Source organism: Pinus tabuliformis, chromosome 9 (genome assembly GCF_031772625.1).
Source record: "Pinus tabuliformis cultivar Carrire ecotype Pingquan chromosome 9, CPIR1, whole genome shotgun sequence".
Classification (NCBI taxonomy): domain Eukaryota; kingdom Viridiplantae; phylum Streptophyta; class Pinopsida; order Pinales; family Pinaceae; genus Pinus; species Pinus tabuliformis.
Genome location: NC_142307.1, coordinates 1,267,231,174 through 1,267,251,572, shown reverse-complemented (window position 1 = coordinate 1,267,251,572; position 20,399 = coordinate 1,267,231,174). Strand labels below are relative to the sequence as shown.

At 36.7% G+C, this 20,399-nt stretch overlaps 1 protein-coding gene across 1 annotated transcript; it reads right to left on the bottom strand.

Annotated features, from left to right (window-relative positions):
- Positions 1-3,926: 3,926 nt before the first annotated feature.
- On the bottom strand, positions 3,927-4,358 carry LOC149153157 (AT-hook motif nuclear-localized protein 15-like). The gene has a single exon (XM_089443718.1). It carries the CDS (start codon positions 4,356-4,358, stop codon positions 3,927-3,929), a length of 432 nt encoding a protein of 143 aa, XP_089299844.1.
- Positions 4,359-20,399: the final 16,041 nt, after the last annotated feature.

The following is a 20,399-nucleotide window of genomic DNA, read 5'->3' as shown; positions in this document are numbered from 1 at the left end:
AATCTCCCGTTAATCTCCCTCCCTCTCAGGCGAATGTGCAATCTCCTAGCCCTGCTCGTAGGCCAATCCCGAATAGTGCTTTTCAAACCACCCATTTTAAATTCCAAAGCAATCTCAACAGGCCTCTAATTTTTGCCCATATCACCATCATCCTCTTGGAAGAAGAAAACCAGATCCATCCTCTGGCCTGCATAGTTCCGGAACCCTCTCAGAGTAGCGAGTAACATTTGACAGTGGGAAGCCAGGAGAAAGATTTGGTTGATCAACCAAGTCAAATTGACAGTCCAAGAATCATTCCGCCCCATGTAGATATTCTCCCTGCTGCCGGGGATGGAATTCTGAATGATACTAATCACCCCATGTTAATCCTAGAGGATGATAAGGCCGGCAATGACGATCTATGTTTGGGTAGTGACTGTCCAACAAAAGAGAAGACTCCTGGCGGGGATATGGAAGCCTAAGGCCACCTGGGTCTGTTTTGTCTCGTTTTTGTTTTTTGGCTGTCACGCAGATGAACGCATCCAGGTTTCTTTGAATATAGTCATGACTCAATTCCATCATCTTGACGCTTTTGGTCATTTCCAGGGTAGTGGCAACGTTTTTACAGTCAGACTCGCTATGGATATTAGCTCTCTTGTACTCATGCACAGTCTTCTGATCTACTGGTCCTTCTCTGAAATGTATTTCTGTCATGTAGTTTTTTGTAGCATATATGCCCAGAATCCTTCCATGTTGGGGCAAACTTGTTGTGTAGAGAGCCCTCATGAATTCTTTTCTGAGGCCTCGATTACTTGTAAAATTATTTTTACTTTAAGTTAATAGATCTTAGTCTTTGCAGAGAAAAAAAAAATTATTAAATTACTTAAGTTGTTTAAAATGTATGGCAAAAAATACCATATATCTTAAAAATATATATCTTTATAACATATTTAATATTTTAAAGAAAATTAAAAGTTTATCTAAAATTTACAATCTAAATACATGTATATAAATAAATTTTGAAAATATTATTTATATAATAAAGTTTTTTTTGTAAGTTTGGCGGTACTTAATTATTCATTCATTTCAAATAATTAGGCATGTTACAACCATAAGAAGCATTTGATGGCCTTAACCTGCTCAGCAAGAAACCAGGTCTGTTGACCACCAAACCACATTATATACCATCCAAAACTTAAACAGTATGAGTCTATCTACCAAAGCCTTATAGGACTTATAGTCTAGAAACCATCGACAAATCATATAACTATAAACATAAATGCTACCCGACATATACATCAAAAAAAAATAAAAAATGATAACAGACGGGAACCTTCCACCATCTATTCATCTGATGAATCCATTGGAGCAAGGTATTTTGCACTTAAGCCTCGCAGTTCTGATTGAGGCAAACAAGAAATGCGGCACTCAATGCAGCCAAGGAAAGCATTATGTTGCTGGAGTTGGATTTGTATCAACTATTGTTCCTTTTGAATCTCATTAGTATGAGGATCCGTGTTTCCGAGAAATTGCGAGAGAGGATGTCATGGCTTTTTGCAATAATTCTTTTCATTGGCCAAAAAAGGTGTACAGATTGTTTGTACAAAGTGAGGCATCAGCGGGTATGACCAGGGTCGAGGATCATACCACTCCAGTCTTTTGTCAGGAGCTCCATCTTAACCTTCTAATTTAATTTTTCCCCCCAAGTTGAGATCAATTGCCTCACCTAGGCTAGAGTCCCCTTGTGATAAGCCTGGATAGCGTTTTGCAAGATCTGGGCATCTGAGTTTCTGTCGCCTTATCTTGAAGGCTTGCCTGAAGTCGAGCCTCTTTCTTTTCCACCGACATGAGTTTTATGGCCACGACCTCCATGCCCCAGAGGCGCCAACACCAAGAGGAGACTTAATCATGATGGATGACAACAGACCACCCTTTGTCAGCTTACTCGGACCTACCATCACTCGAGACCCAACACACTATGTAGAGGCCGGAGGGAGAAGCGTCTTAAGAAGACCTAGGGTAACATCAGGACATAAAAGCAAGAGCCAATCAAAGTTATACTTAGGCCTAAGAGAAGGACCAAAGAGCAGGGGCATCACCTTTCTGCACTACACCACACCATGAATCAACAACCTGAACGAATACACAGAGGAAAAAATGAACCTACCAAGAGTGTGAGGCCCCCTCAGAGTTTTAACAATGCTACCCCTACACTCCTTAGCCTAGAATCCACAGACCTTCCTTGGCCAAAATTCCCTTACCCTTCCTTTCCTCAAGGTTATCCATTTGAACTTATACTCAAAAATTATGTAACTCACATGTTGTATTTAGAGTAATTAAGACCCAGAACCTACGAAACATTCCCATATGAAATAGCAGAGTACCATAAAAGACTAAGATCGACATAGCATTGTTGAGAAAGCTAGTACATACTATCACATAAACTTTCCAATTCACCATTGTTCCTTTTTCCCCTCCAATGCAAGGTGCATAACTAATGTGAGCCCCCAACCCAGGTAAAAGGATAAGTATAAGAACATGCCATACCAATTGTGCCATCTGCTTGTCGAGACTAGCCGTAGTCAAGTTTCCTCCCCGCTCTCCAGCCTCCTCGAACCATAACACTATTGTCTTAGACCTATGAAGATAAATATAGAACTAGACTAAATACCAGACAGATGGGTGCATGTATTCCTAAACTCCCACCACCTGGAGAATTAAGGCTCTGCCAAACCTCACATTAAGGATCTGTTGGGGGCTGCAGTCGTCCATTGCGTTGAGGTGATAATTCGTGTGAGGGCATGGGTGAGGCCACCCACCGACCCTTGCATTAATGTGATTGAACATGTCTACGATCCCTATGCGGATCCCCAATTGGTTCACACCCCGATCGAGTGATTTATATAACAAAGTTTAACATTAAATCAAAATTACAATAAATTTCTAAAAAAAATAATAAAGCCACAAAAGTAATTTACCAGCATTCCAAATTTATAATATTTAGTATATACTCAAAACATAATTTTATAAAAAATTATAAGTAAAATATTCTTATATTGTCCAAATAGTTTAGCTTAAGTGGTGGGGCACATGTTTGTGTTCCTAGCCATGGTGGGTTCAAATTTCCATTTCCAAAGACATGTTTTACTTGGTGAAAAATTTTCTACTAGATAATTCCATAATCATTGTCATTAAAAAAGACAAACAAAATCCTATATTAATTATATAGTTATATATAATAAAATAAAATAAAAATCCATCCCATATTTTTAAAAACCACTCTTTAAACTGAAAATGTAATTGATATGAGTGCTTTCAAAATTCTTAATTTCACCTTCAAAATAAAAACCACTCTTTAAACTTGGAAATGCAATTGATATGAATGCTTTCAAAATTCTTAATTCCACTTTCAAAATAAAAACTACTCTTTAAACTTGTAAATGTAATTGATATAAGTGCTTTCAAAATTCTTAATTTGACCTTCAAAATATAACTGGTTTGAGTACTGAAAAACCCTTACTTAAACCTCAAAATTTAACTAATTTGAGTATATGACTCTAGAAAACCCTACTCAAACCATTTAGATAATTTGGATATGTAACTCTGAAAACCCTAATCAAACCTTGCATGCTGACCTCAACATGCAGCTGATTTTAACCTGTGACTTTCAAAAATCCCACTTAAACTTCAAAATTCAAAATGTTCCAAACCCCTACTCAAATCTCAAAATATTGCTTATGTGAGTCTATCACTCTCAAAAAGAATCCTTACTTTCAATTCTTAATAAGTAGTTCAATCAAACCTCTGACTCTCTCCATTAACTAGCTTTCATAATATGAATAACCTTCAAATCATTCCAACTGGTATTGTATCTCTGGTGGTAGTCATTTCAAATACCAGACATTGAAAAAGGGTACAAATCTGATAAAAAATCACACCAAATGTTATCAATAAACATCAGGCTTACCCTCCGACTGCTGATTAGTCATTGTATTTATGGGCTGCTCGGGTGGAGATATAGTAGATGATTTGAAGAAGCCCAGAGGCTGGACCTCCAAAAGGTTCACATTTAACCTCTCGTAAGGGATGTCTGCAGCCACACCAGTTATGACGGTCACGAGATCTGATGCTACCAAGCTCCCTACCACTCTGCCTGCAACTATTATACCTTGCCTATCTGCCAAAATCACTGTTATTCTCGCAGCTCCAATGACAGGATGGAACACTCCTGAAAGGGAAAGAATTTCTAGCGGCCCTGCATATGACACCATTCCCCCTGGAGCTGCATGGTGCATGAGGGTAAAGTTCGCGACAGTGCCACTCCCGCTAAGAATGAAAACTCCCATCTTGCTTTTCAGCGCAAACGTCTCCAATATCATCCTGACATCGACCCCACTAGGGATCTCAAATGCGCGGTTTTCCAAAGTGTTTAGAGTCTTAGGCTTTTCAGGTAGAGGAGGAGCCTTGGACTTGTTCTTGAGCCCTTGCGCCTACCGCGGGGCATCGGCGTCACTACTGCAACACCCTCTCCGGGACGTTCCTCATCGGCCTTGGTGACATTCGTGTCATTGTCATCACCTATACTCCGTTTCTTTGATCGGCTTCTTGTTTGAAAAGTGATGTTGGGGTCCTCAGGTTGAAGACAAAGGTGGGAACCAGGATCTGAAAAAGCCTCCGGATCGACTCGTGCCTTCCTAACATCATTCACCCACCACCTGTTTTCCATGGAATGCGTCCTGCTCTTTTCACTTCTATTCTTAGCCTGGAGTGTGGTTCACAGCGTCCCCGTCATACCCGATGTAGATATCTGCTCTTTGTCAAGTTCATTTCATCTGTATGTTACTTCTTAAATATATGGCTATTTGATTTTTTGTTATGCTCTGAGTTGGTATCTTCTTTGTGGCCGCCATTAATGTATCGTGCTGGATATTCATTGCTGTCAGTAGCTATGGAAATCAAATTTGATTTCGTTCGAGGAAGTAATTAATTGAAGATTCGTTTCTTTTAAGCTGGATCGCTTAGTCACGATATTCCACTCGATTTTGGCCATGCCAATTTAGTGAAATACCGCATATTCAACAGCTGCATTTAGAAGTCCAAAAAACCACTGCCTTTTAAAATTCCAAAAACATCCTGCGCCGAATCCCAATTAAATTCGAACATAGAAGATACACCAGGAACCGAAACCTGAGTTGTTTATAGTAAACCGTGTAACGAATTGTGCGTATTTCCAACGTTTTGCACATGACCACCGTTGTTGTTTTGGAAGAAACGTCTGGCGCATGGCCGTTGTTGTTTCGGAAGAAATACGTGGCACCTGTATTTGCGGCATCGGGAGGTGGTGAAGTCAGAAGTTGACTTAATCGTATGTATGTATAACGAGAATCTATTGTAGAACCAACCCGTTATTCCCTCCAGAAGTGCCATGATGACCCCATACCTTACTATGATTGATCCACCTAAACGCTTCTGGCCATGATGACCCCATACTTTACTATGATTGATCCACTGAAACGGCATCCTTTTAGGTAACTTGGAGTTGTCTATAATGTGATTTTTTGGAGATTCCGGTGACGGAATCCGGCGGAAGAAATTGAGGTTAAATCTTGATTTGCTGCAGTTAAAATGGTTTTTTAATAGCATATTTGGATTCAGCACCCTGGAAAACCCCTGGGATGCTTTGATTGTGCAGAAACTAGCTATCAAACTTGTGATTCCAATAAATTGTTGCCGGATTTTGACCGGAAAAACCCACCGGAAAGGCTTCCAAAAAGTCGCATTATAGACAACTGCATGTAACTTGTGTGAATGAAGAGTCATCTTCAGACAGCATGGGCTTAAGCTCTGCCCCTTCATTAGAGGATAAATAAGTAACGAAGATCAGAGAAGGTGGCTTACATCTAAGGTTTATAGAGTCTGTTGAAGAAGACATAGGGAATGCTATGCAGATGCCCAAATGTGTATATGGCAATTAGCATTTAGAGTAAGTAACATGTGAAAAATTAATACTTATATTCTCCGTCCACAGTGAATCCAATATATATATATATATATATATATATATATATGCATTTCTATTCTTAGCCCAGAATGTAATTCACAATGCCCCTCTGTATAGTTGATCTAAATGTCACTTTTTTCTCCAAGTTCACTTTATCTGTATGTTCATACAATATAGCGTTGAGCTAATGGATGCCTTGAAGGTTTGGTTAGAACTTAACCGCATGTTGTAAATTCACCCTGAATGTCAAAGCCGACTAAATCTTTTCAATTTAATCATTTCCATAAACTACATTTATACATAAGATTAGCTCTAAGAGACATCATTAATCTCCTCTTAATCATTTAGCATATCCCCTGAGGATGGAATCACTTGGAAGTTCGAAACGTTGGGTAAAATAAACTCGTTAACAGGTCATTCCTCTCTTATTAAAATTCCCCTTTATTTTTTGGAATGTTGAATCTTTAAGAAATAAGCTTGTCTCTTTTGTCATCCTGAACCTTGGTTGGAAGTCTAAGCAAGATCGTAGATGTGCTTGGATGCAAATTGAGGTCAATATATAGGATGACCTAATTTCTAAGCTAGGCTTAATGCTAGCTAGTCATGTCGAGACTTAAAAAGTTAACTACAAGTATCTCCCCTCTTGGTGTTTCCTTTGTCATGAGGTGGACCATGTGAAGTCAAAATGTACCAAGGCCAACCCACTTTTGTTTAACCCTTCTAAAGCTAAAGGTTTAAGGGTGGTCTCTTGTTTGGATCCTTGGGAACCGTCACATGGGTTGAATTCTACTACTCCATCAGTTGTTGTTTCTTTCCCACCTCCATCCTTGGTTGGTAACTCAAAGGATTATGAAATCTTCTAGTAAGTCTCTCTTCTCCATTCCTCTTGTTTCTCCCATTTCCATTACAATATTTCTCCCCCCTCCAAGGCTTTCTCTTGGTCCCCCCATGGATCTCTTCTACTCTGTGGCCCTAATGGGGTCGTCCCCCATCCTACCCTCATCTATATCTTAGCCTGAGATCTCGAAGGTTTGTTTTTCCTCTACTCAACCCCGAGCTTCCTCACCTTCTCACATATCTCCCTTGCACGCTCCCATTTAAAGGAATACCTATGTTATTTCCCCCCATATAAAATTGAAGGAATTTATTCCATTGAGTGGAGGATTGCTGATAGATTTTCTCACTACTAATATGGTAGGGCATAAATCCAATCTCCTTAAAGAATAAGAAAAAGTGATGCAAGAGATTAAGAGTGGAAGACAAGCCTCTACTTGTCGAGCCTTTATATCTAGAAATGCCCTATCCAAAGGGGTTGCCATGGTCTTTCTCCCTTTCATTGTGAGAGGGTTGGGAGTCACTTATAAAAATGTAGCCCTCAAAAGGCTCATTTGAAGCTGCAAACTTGATCAAATTTTAATTAAGGAGATTATGCGTTTTGGAGATAAGGTCAAGCAAGTGCTTGAGACTTGCTTTAAGAATTGGTCCTTTTTCCATGTTGATGCATATAGTATTTTGAGAGGATTGATTATAGGGTGGATCCAGACCTCCAAGGCTATTTCATATTCTGCGTATCCTTAATCCATTTTGTTGAAATTGGAAGTTAAAGAATGTCACTTTCCTTTTTTTGTGCTTAATGTTTATGGGCCTCGTGTTGCTAATATTCCTTTTTTGGAGGATATGACTTTTGCAGGTGCAATGGCAGATCCTTTTATCATCATACAGGGTGATCTCAACTTTACTTTGTCCTTTCAGGAAGTTTTGGGTCCCATCCTGCATTTGGATCCGCAAAGTTCATTCATCTTGGGTTTTATGATCAAGCACACTCTTATTGATATTGAGTTGGTTAAGGTATTGCCTACTTGGAGGAATGTCCATTCTAATAGCCATGAAATTTCTAAGCATTTAGACCACTTTCTTGTCTAAGAACATCTTTTGAACTAAGGTTTCATTATAAAGTCCTCTATGGTTGTGGGTGGTCTCTCTAACTATAGGATTATTTTACTAAATTTCTCTCCTCTTGGAGGTTCAAAATCTATTCCTTTCATATTTAGTCCCTCATGGTTGGAATAAGAGGATTATCAAGCTCTAGTATGTGATTATTGGAGTCCCCTGGTCCATTAAACCTCTCCCTCTTTTATGACTTAGTTTTACATTAAATTATTTAGCTATCAAGCAAGCTTCCAAAGTCTCGGTAAAAAAATTATATTCCAATACTTTAGATGGTATGTTTGAAGTGGAAAACCAAATTGAATGATTGTATAGGGAACACAAATCCAACCATGTGTCTTCTAACTTATTATCCAAGCTAAAATCCCTTGAGGAGGAGTTTCATTCTCTCCTTATCTAAGAGGAGGACCATTGGAGACTAATGAGAAAAATAGTGTGGCTGCAATCAAGTGATAGTAATACAAAATAAATTCAATAGTTTGTAAATTTAAAGAAGCAAGAAAACACAATATAGGAGATTAAAGATGGTGATGATTGCATGTTTAGGTCATTTGAGAATAAGGGTGAGGAGGGCACCCAATTGTTCCATTTCCTCTTTCATAGTCTGGAAGAATGCCCGATATAGGAGATTCTATAGCTTGTTACAAAATCCCCCCCTTTCTTTACAAAAAAACATGAACACTTTCTTGTCCAAAGAAGTTAAGGAACCAGAAGTGTTGGCTACAATGTGAACAAAACAAAAATCAAAAAGTCTAGGGCCAAATGGTTTTCCTATTAAATTTTATTTAGGCTTCCATGACATGTTAATGGATCATCTGGCCAAAGTTATCAAATAATATCAAGGTACAAGAAATGGCTTAGGCTTGTTCAATGTCACCTTTCTACGTCCCATTCTAAATACTGAGGAAGGGACCTCCTCTTCCAATTATTGGTCGATTGGTTGTTGTAAGGTCATTTATAAGCTAATTTGAAAAATAATTTCCATAATATGAAACCCTATACTTAGCTCATTCATTTTGAAATGACCAATTTAGATTCCTACATAATAGGAACATTCATGATGTAGTGGTATTAGCACCAAAAGTCTTACACTCTATCCAAAAATCAAATCTAAGTGTTTTTATCCTCAAGTTAAATATTTCTAAATCCTATGACAAAATGAGAAAAACATGACAAAACAACAGTTGTGAAAACAAAAAAGACAAAAGTGAAGAAAAAGCGACAAAAAGCGACAACTGAGACACTTACCTGGAAAATAGTGCAAAAGGAATCCTAACTCCTTGTGCTTATGAGAATGAGTAGAGCTCTAAAGAAAAGTGTGAGAATGAACTCTAGGACAACTTTCTTATATAGATGAGCACCCACAAGATTAGGGTTAGGGTTTTGGGCGCACATACCTAAAATCAAGGAGTCACTCCTAGATGATTAACACATGTTAGATGATAAAATTAGAAACACAAGCCACACTTTCAATTACAAGTGCACATTGATGTCTTTGGGAAGTGTTCAATTCCTATTTTCTAAGTGTACACAGTTGGCTTGGGAACTACGCAATTCAATGGCTCAATGGATTCGTAGCTTTCTCTCCCAGGCGATTGTGTAATTCATTGTAACTAGGGGTTGCACAATTTTCTCTCATAGCTAATTGTACAATTTCTTGTCTTAGTGGATTCAGTAGTACAATCCGACATGGGGTTGTGCAGTTCACTCTGATAGAGGATTGTGTAATCCCTTAAAGCGAGGCATGCAATCAATGTCATCAATGCAAGACTTAGCTTGTTTCACAAAAGGTGCTTTGTCTATCTTCAAAATTTGTGCAACTACTGACAATAAGGACTGACTGTCATCAAGGAGTGCCCAGTAGCTAGTAGAAAGAAAACACAATTAAGACATCACAAGCCTAACATGAGAGAATGAGTCATTGTGACACTTAGTAAAACAAGAAGAAAACTTAATGCGAGTTAAAAAGATAGTTCTTATGGTCAAAGGGAGGCTCCAAAATCAAAGCATGAGAAAAAATTTGGAGGGGGGATTGTAGCAGCGAGCACACAAATATAACCACATACAGTTTGAAAGTGGAAGAAGACATATGGTGGGAAGATTTGAATAATGTAAAGGGAATAAGAGAATAAGAGTTGACATGGAGAGAATTTGAAGAACTCTTCAGTAATAAATATTTATCACACCAATATTATGACAGCAAAGCCAAAAGAATTATGAGCCGAAAATGGGACATATTTTGGCTAGTGAGTATATCACCAAGTTCCTAGAATTGTTGAGATATGTTCCATATCTCAAGGACAAGAAGGCTTAGGTTTAGACGTTCATTAGTGGGTTGCCATTATCATTCAAAGATCGAATTGAAATTCTAGAAATTCAAACATTGGACAATGTGATCAAGAAACTAAAACATTGTTATGAGCAGTCAAAATGCATGTCAGAGCTTAAGGTCGATGTGAAGGCAAGGGGGAAATTCTAACATAAAGGAAGAAAGCACTTAAATATAGAGAAGCAATTGGAGAAGAAGACAAGAAGTTTCACCACTAACAAAGGTGAGACTTAGCAGAGATTGAATGTTGCTAATGAAGAGAAACTTGCTCAGGTAGCAAGAGAAGAACCCAAAAATTATGGAAAAGGACCCTTCAAGTGTTGGATTTGTAGGGAGAATCACCTGAGAAAGGATTTCCCACAACACAAGAATGATGGCTCAAGGTTGTGTCACATGAAAGAAACTAGGACAGTTCAGGACATGGCTTGGAATGTGCCTAGAGTCTATACAACTATGAAATATAGGAAAGATGGTCATCTAGCCTCCACCAATGAGAGGGTTAGTTAAATGTGGTAGGATATTTATCCCATTTCGATGGGAGGAGATGTATGTTAATTTGCACTCATGTTAATTTGCACTCATGTTGAGTATATATTTTGCACTCATGTTAATTTGCACTCATGTTGAGTATATATTTTTTGCTTTGCTGTTGGTTGGTGTATGGCCATGCTGCGTTATTTATATTTTGCATCATTTTACAAACTGTGATGAATGTTTTATTTCCCTTTTTCCTTTTTGCCTTCTATGTCTTGGGTCTTGGGAAAAGCTCTAAGAGTGAAAGGAAACAGCACCAGGGTATCCATGAGGATAACAAGGTTGTCATTAGGGACCATTCTTGTAAAAGGATGGATGATCATACTCCCAAGCTACAATGTAGGGAATTATCTTTGTGAAGGTATGGTTACATTCGCTACAATTTTTCCTATGATGAATCTCATAAGACTTCTTATCTTGTGATGCAGGAACATTGGGCAAGTGAGCTTGGTTGTAAGAGGAACAAAGATAGTAGAATGATATCAAAGTGCACAACAAAGCACTAGAGGATTGCACGAGACCCATTGAAAGATGGCCAATGTACTGAATCCTATAACTTTTTAGTCATTATATTGTAAGCAAATGTGTGACATGCAAGTTGAATGTAAATGATCTATAATTATAAAGATCACTATCATTATGCTTGAGTTAAGCATGTTCTATTTTTTGGGGGGGATCAGAACACCGAGGACGATGTTCCACCAAGGGGGATTGGTATGTAACAACCCTAGTGAAATTATCCCCCAATTCTAAAAAATTGTAATTACACTAAGTCTGAGAGATGGGACAGATTCTGTTTCACTTAAGGTGGAGATCACTTGAGGAAATAAGAAAAATTAAATACATCAGCCATGGTTGGTTAAGAAAATTAAATAAGATGACTAAGCATTAAATCTAACTGCAAAGACAAGGATTGGCCTAGATGTCCTTAGCCTCTATCAACAAGCAAATAGGACAAAACTTAATGGAGTTGGCATGGTCATGTTGTGCAAGAGGAGTGGGATTAAAGCACTTTTGAGGTCTAAAATGGGCCTCAAAACAAAAATGTACAACAAAAATCAACTTTATAAGAACCAATAAGATTAAAGATGATGATGTCAACCATGGGGGATGATTCACCATTTTTGGGTTTAAAAAGTAAAAATATATAATAATAATAATAAATAAAAATAAAAACTACTTTTTCAACTCGTATTTTCAACTTATCTCCCTACATTTTTACTCAAATTTTGAGTGGGAGCATTCGTTGGATGCAGAATTTAATTCCTCATCCAAGGAGTACTGATGTTGAATAATTTAAATGGACCCTGCTACATGAGAAATGAGTAATGCATGAAAAATGTGATTGCAATCACGTTTTTCATGTATTTATCATTTTTCGTGTAGCATGGTCCATTGAAAGTATACAACATGGGTACTCCTTTGATGAGAAATTAAAATTTTCATCCAACAAGTGCTCCCAATCGAAATTCGAGTAAAATCATAGGGAGATAAGTTGAAATATGATTTGAAAAGAATTTTTTTCTCTCTTCCCTCTAAAATATGATGATGTAATCTAATATTATTTTATTATTTCCACTATTATTTTATAATATTCCTTAGGATGTATTCTAGATCTCAAAATTTCTCTAATGGTTATGTGGAGCCTGGGAAAAAAGGAGGAATGATTACATCAGTTAGGGACAGAGACAAAGAATATTAGAAGACTCCCAAAGAAGAACATGGCGGGAGATAAAATTTATAAATCACCTACAGACTATGAGTGCGCAAGGAAAAATGTTGGAGGAAGAGCGTTGTGAAGAGCACTAGGTAAACAAAGCAATAAAAGAACAAAAATTACCAGCTAAAGAATTCTTGAGAAGAGGCTTGTTGGGAGGAATAATTGAGAGAACAACTAAAGAACCCATGTCAAGAGACTTGTTGGTAAGAAAACAGAGTGACTAGTTGAAGAATCATTGAGAAGAGGCTTGTTAGGAGGAATAATTGAGAGACCAACTAAAGAATCTTTGATATGAGGCTTGTTAGGTGGAATAATTAAGAGACCGACTAAACAATCCTCAAGATGAGGCTCCTAGGAGGAAGAATTAAGAGACCAACTAAAGAATCCTCAATACGAGGCTTGTCAGGAGGAAGAATTGAAATACTAGCTAAAGAATCCTCAAGAAGAGGCTTGCTGGGAAGAAATAACAGAGAGCAACAGTTGACTGAAGGTTGAAGCAATCCACCAAAATCTTGAGGATTGAAGAACCTACTACATTGGGGAAGAAACAATACTTAGGTGTTGTCTCATTAATGAATCACCTTGAAAAGTGATTCCCTCTATCCAACAATAACTTATCCACTAAAGAAACTTCTGGTAGCGCGGATTCTCATTTCCTGACAGTTATTCGATAATTCTTTTGTTGTATGGTATTCTGCTAAGGATGTTAATCCTAGTTGTAATTTTGTAAGAGTGAGAGGAAATCCATGTAGCTGGTGGATGATGGTGTTGTGTCCTTGTAACATCTTGTTCAGCTGAAAGCATGGTTTGGTTTCCTTTCCAAAAAGCACTCCACCAAAAGCACTGGAATTTAGCTCATGGATGATAGCTACAAGTGAGAATTGGTTGCATCTATTTATGGTTGGGTGGAGAGTCATAGTCCCACACTCAGTTGCCCAAAAAGACTCATAGGATAAGTGTTTATAATGTATTATCTATGATATGAATGAGCCTTGTATTTCTAGTTTAAATTATTTCATTAATAGATGAGATATGGCTATGTAATTCAAACTTATATGATTGACCAATATGTTGTGTTCTTGTTTTAAGGGTGTTGTGATAGCATGTAAGAATGATGGCTAAGCGTAGAATTATTTAGTATGAGAATTCTTCTTCTTTATTGCAATATGATGACTCTATTGATTTCAAGCTCTCATTGCATTGTTTTGTTGCAATGTGGTATTATGGAGGATTTCATATTTTATACTCATTGACCTATTTTTTATATGAGGGTATTCTCCAAGTCTTTCCTAATGTATACCCTAGTTATGGGTTTCTATTTTCATGCTAATAAGAGCTCAAGCTAGATTGAACCTTGTGCTCAGTGCTGCATATGGCAATACTTCATGAGCCTAAATGATTTGACTTACGTTTATACACTTTACACAATGTTGCATTTATGTTATGCACATTATGATGTTGAATTTCTCAATGTTGGGCATTATATTCTATATGTTGTCATTGTGCTAGAACAATGTGACAAATCCTTGCTTGAATGGTTGGTTTGTAGCCATGGTGCACAACCTGATTGGTGCCTTGCTAGTTGGTGTTTATATATTGGTTTTTGTCAATAAATTTCCTAGAAATATCCTCATGAATAGTTGTATCATTGTCCTATATATACATATATAACCACTTGTGTGGTTGTAGTATGCATTGGGTAGAATGGTGGTGTATGATGTGAGAACTAGAGGATTTTTAGGTGTCACCAAGCTTAATGCAAGGGATAATTGAAGATTATTTTTGCATCCATACCTAGAATTCCATGTCCCTAAAAAGGGAATGTTTGTAGGCTTGTGATATTATCTATCATGTGCCGATACATAAGATTCATGCTCGTATTCAAAATTGGAAGAAGGAATTCATATTTCTGTGAGAAGCGTTGATCTCATTGTGAGCCCTTAGGCACCATATGCTTTATGGTTGCTTGTATGTGCCTACTCTGTGTGTTTGATCCTTAACGGAGACCCATGGATATCTAGGTCGATATATGTTTGATCCCAATAAGAAAATGAAGGCCCAAGTGATCACACATCCTTGAAAGATGAAGTTGATGAGTCTATGGCTTGAATGGACAAGTCCTCAATCAATGTTCTTCAACATAGATGTTGTTAAACTAGGATGGGGAACCGTATTGTAAGCTGGGGGGGTATAGCACCAATGGGTTCCTTAGTAAACCTTAATGGCCATGATTAGACTATGGTGCAAGTATAGGGGTTGGAAGAACCATTGCAGCCAAGCCATGGTTGAGTCTATTCATGAATGGCACATATTATAGAATAGGAGAAATCCCTTATGAGAACCACCAGATTCAAGAAAAAGAATATCGCTCATAGCTATGTTCCAACAAAACCACCTTAAATCGGCTATGGATGAAGCCTGTTAACAAATGGATTTCTAGTAAATGTAGGCATAAGGCCTAATCTTATAGTCTTGAATTATGCAGACCTGATCTAAATGGCCTAACAGAGCCTGGGTGTGGAAGTAGTGGAGTGGGTGCTTTGATTACACCTTATTACGACTGCTCCAGTGGAGGAATGATATGTCCTTGAGGGTATAATCCTAGAATCTCAAAACGATTTTGAAGAAGGAATGCTTGGGATAGCAAGGATGGGCATGCATGGCATGTCACCACCATGGAGAAGTCTGATTTGATAAAGTAAATGTTAAAGCATCAACCAAAGAACCCAGAGTGATGTGTCCCGAGACTTCCATCCTGGAGCCCAAATAAGAAGTGTGCAAAGGAGGATCTGGGCAGAGTAAATTCGGGATGACTTGGCATGGGTGGATGCGGCAGGATTAAATTGTAAGACTAACCATGAGCGAGGTCACGCAGAGGGGTGTGGATCCACACTTCACATAAGCCCAAATTTTATTTCCAGGGAGCACAAAGCGAAGTGCACAAGTGAAAGGGGTGGGATGATGTAAACTAGGCCATGGTGGCATACACATGAGCCTGTCAAGACATTCATTAGATTTTCATGGCCCAAAAATGGGTTTGCTTGGAGGGTCAACCTCGTACAATTGCGAGAGTGAAAAAGGAAGAGGAGTTGGGTAACAGATCCTAAGAGATAGGAAGATTGGAAGCAAATAATGGTTGTTGCATTAGTCAGGGATATATATGTGTGTGTGTGTGTGTGTGTGTGTGTGTGTGTATTCCTATGGCCACATATTCTTGCACAATGTGGGGTGTGGAATTCAAGCCCATGAATGGGTCAACCTCCAATCAATAAATTCCAAGTGGTGTTGGGAGATTAGCCAAGTGGATATGGCCACTTGGTTGCCACGTGGCCAAGGCAATGATGTGGCGTTATATAATTCACCAAGATTGCAATGGATACTTTTCTTGATCTGAAGTTCGAATTGAGGTAATTTTTTATATCATCATAATCATCATAATAGGATGAATGCAATGGCGATTTCAAAATCAGGCTTTAAGTGAGTTGAATAGATCATAATATTTAGACCCCATTTCCATAACGACACCTTGGATCTTGGGTCGTCATATTAACTACCTCCTCTTAATTGGTGTTATCGTAAGGAGTATGAGAAGGGTTGTTACAAATTATATACAGACTATTTGAAGAGGTAACCAGACAACAATTGTTGAGTGCACAAAAATATCAACTCAGAATCAATAGAAAAAGAATGCATGAAAAATTAATATGATCTAAAATGGTATGGATGTGACAATATTTCCCAATACTTTAGTAACAAAAAACTCCAAGACAAAATGGGACATTCTAGAAACTAATTATCAAGGAGTTGTGGAGGTGAAGACGGTGAAGTTGTATATGTTGAGGATGCACTTTAAGAAATTGAGAATCATAGTATGTATACCAATACATGACCAAATTTAAAAACATTATCAATCAACTAAGGTTTAATGGTGAATAAATTTCACATTATAAAGGGGTAGAGAAGGTTCTCAGAAACTTTCCTAGGAAATTTGTTGTGGTGGTCGCAACCATTGAAGAGTTTAAATACTTGTCATAGCTATTAGTAGATGAGGTATTCAAATCACAAGTATCTATCTCATGAGGAATATGGTGATCAATATCAAGAGGCCAAGGCAAGAATAATAAAAGAAACAATTAGAGAGATGATTCAACACAAGAAAGGTGATTCGATCAAATTCCTCATATTTCAAGGGGGAGCATCATTAGAAGCTCACAATCATATTGAAGGTATGAAAAATTAAAAATAAGTGTTATTATTGTAATAATATGGATCATTATGCACATGAATGTAGAAATAAGAAAGCATATCTTAACAAAAAAGGTGTGAACTATTATTCTAAAATGTGTGACAAATTATTATTCCTTGCATGTAATACTTCTCAAGAATTGTCTAATGACATATAGCTTATAGATAATGGATGTATCAATCATATGATAGAAAATAGAAGCATAATTACATATATGTATGATTCATTCAAGACTTATATCAGGTTGGGAGAAGATAATATTCTAAAATTTAGGGTAAATGGAACGGTTAAAATCCTCATCAAACAAGGTCAGAGAAAGCGCATAGTAGACATGTACTATGCTTCAGTTTTGAAGCATAATTTTCTTAGTGCTGGTCAACTTACTTAAAAATGGTATAATGTAATATTTAAAGGAGATAATTTCTTCATATATGATAGACCTCTTACTAAGATGTTGATTTCCAAAGTAAATATGACAAAGAATAAGATGTATACCCTTATCATGAAGTATAATAGATATGATTACTCATATGCACAAAAAGTAGCATGCTTAGATGATTTTGGTTATCACACTTCATGTTTTTTCATATACATTTTGGTGGCCTTAGGCTATTGCAACAATAGAATATGGTTGAGGGATTTACTCACATTCAAGATCCAACCAATCCATGTGAGAGTTGAAATCTAGCAAAGCAACATAGGGGAAATTTTCCTAGAGGAGTGTGTTATAGAGCCAAGGAACCTTTCTAGTTGGTTCATACATATTTGTGTGTTCCAATGTAGAAAAATTCATTTGGAGGAATTTACTACTTCCTAATCCTCAAAGATGATTACAATAGAAATACTTGAGTGTATTTTCATGCAAAGAAATCTGAAACTTTTGAAAATTTTTGAGAATTCATGGTAATGGTAGGGATGCAAAGTGATAATTAATTCAAAGTTTTATGATCAGACAGAGGAGGTGAGTATGATTTAAAATATTCTCATAAATTTTGCAAGTAACATGGGATCAAAATACATATTACAACAAGGTACACACCGCAATAAAATGGTGAGATTAAAAGAAGAACAAAACTATCATGAATATGGCTAGAATTAGGTTGAAGGAAAAACATATATCAAATGAATTTTGGGGGGAAGCAGTAGCTTTCTTGGTTTATGCTTTGAATAGGCCTCCCACTAAAAATTTAAAGAACAAAGTTCCATAGGAAGCATGGACATGCCACAAGTTTCATTGTAACACACTTTAGGGTATTTGTTTATATGGTTTATGCTCATGTTCCTAAGGAGTTTAGAAAAAATCTAGATGATAGAAATGAGAAGTGAATTTTTATTGGGTATAGTGATAAGTCCAAAGCATATATGTTTTACAATCTAATAAAAAATAAGTTGATAATTAGTAGAGATGTTAAATTTAAAGAAAATGAAACATGGTATGGAAGCATTGATAAATCTATAATAGTTGGAGAAATGATACCACAAGTAGAAGATGATGCAAAGGAATAGGTTGTACAAGAACATCAATAAGAGTTGCAAAGCCATTCATCAATTAGAAACACTACAACAAGAACTCCAATACATTCTATTCAAGGTGAGTCATCTTCTTTGGCAACTTAGTCTACTCATACTACTCAATCAAGTAGTGTCTCTCAAGACTTAGAAAGACCAGAAGTTTGAGAGAGATCTATGAAGCAATAGATGTGAATTCAAATTTTGCATTATTTACATGTTAACCGACATGTTCTAAAGAGGCGATGAAGGATGAAAAGTTGGTTCAAAGCAATGGATGAAGAGATGGATGAAGAGATGGAAGAGGAGGCATATATGCATCAACCACCAAGATATCATATGAAAGGTCATGAAAATAAGGTTTATAGGTTGAAGAAATCTCTCTGTGGTCTTAAGAAAGATCCTAGAGATTGGTATAGTAGGGTTGATTGATATCTTATCAACAATGGATTCAGGAGAGGTAATAATGAACCTACATTGTATACATAGGTAGATGAGCAAGGAAAAATTCTAATTGTTTGTCTATATGTTGATGACATGATATTCATAGGAAATCTAGAAGTGGATGATTTTAAATCAGCTATAAATAAAGAGTTTGAAATGATTGATTTGGGGTTGATGCTCGATTCTTTCTTGGCATTGAAGTAACTAAACAAAATTGAGGTATTTTTTTGTTTCAAGTAAGGTATGCTTAGATGTGTTGAAGTGGTTCAAGATGATGAATTATAAACTATCACTAACTTTGATTGCAACAACAACAAAGCTCAACAAAGCAAATATAGGATCTAATGTAGGTCCAACTCTATTCAAGATATTAGTTGGTATTCTAGTGTATCTTACTGCTATAAAATAATAAATTATGTATGTTTTTAGTTTGATTTATAGGTTTATGTAGTCTCCAAAAGACACATTGGCAAGCAAGAAAAAGAATTTTGAGATATATTATTGGAACAACAATAGATGGCATATTATTCTCTAGAACTAATAGTGATCTTTTAGTTGGATACAATAATAGTGACTTTGCAGGTGGCATGGATGACAAGAAGAGTACTTCAGGATATGTTTTTCATATTGGTTCAAGTGTGATTCCATGGGCATCCAAGAAGAAGTGCATTTTGACTATCTTATTAGGAAAAGCAGAGTATGTAGCAACAAAGTAGCAACTTATCAAGCAGTTTGGTTACACAAAGTATTGGATGATCTACAAAAAACACAAGAGGGCCCAACTACAATGTATTGTGGAAACAACTCATCAATATCCTTTTCAAAGAAATAGGTCTTTCACCATAAAAGAAAGCATATTAATATTAAATATCACTTCATTAGAGAACTTGAAAAAAAATCCACTTAGAATCTTGTAAATCAAAAGAACAATTGGTTGACATATTCTCAAAACCATTAAAACGAGATGTATTAGAGTTTCATAGAGAAAACTTAGGTGTTGTAAGCCTAGTTAAGACTTATACCAACAGACATTAGTGGTCAATATTAAGGGGGAGTATTAAAAAATAATCTCTCCTGTTAACTGAAGTCATCGGGTCCAGTTAGCTATTAGTTCAAGTTATTTTTAGAAAACTAAATTTAGCAACTAATAGTTATGTATGTGTGAGCTAAGGTTAGCATAGTTATTCTTAGCAACTTCGAGTCTTTATAATCATGTAAGGTTTAATCAATTGAATGAAACATTCATAGAGAAACAACTCATAATTGAGTGTCTTATTTTGTGGTTTCCTCCTGTATCCATCTTTCAGAAAAATCTAGTGTCACTATTGTAGAGACTGTGTTAGACAAAACAGAAGTAGAGATTTTACACATTGTTTCCTAGGCCTTACATTTTACATGTTCTTCATGGAGGACTATGTTTATTAATGAAATGTTCAATAGATCAAACCTTATAGATCTATCATAGATATAGTTTATTCCAACCCATTTTCCTAAAAACTAGAAATTAATTTGAGTATGGAGAAGGTGCTCCATTTGAAAGAGGCTATAACCAAAAGGTGTGAGACCCCCATAGTTCTAAAAATCAAATAATATGGTGAAGACCCCCAAAAAAATTGATTTTCAATTTCAAAACTTAGCAGTAATGAAAATGTTTTTACTCAAACAAGGGACAAAATTCCCACTTTGATAC

Coding starts and splice junctions, on each gene's coding strand:
- LOC149153157 (XM_089443718.1), bottom strand. CDS start 4,358: ATGATATTGGAGACGTTTGCGCTGAAAAGCAAGATGGGAGTTTTCATT.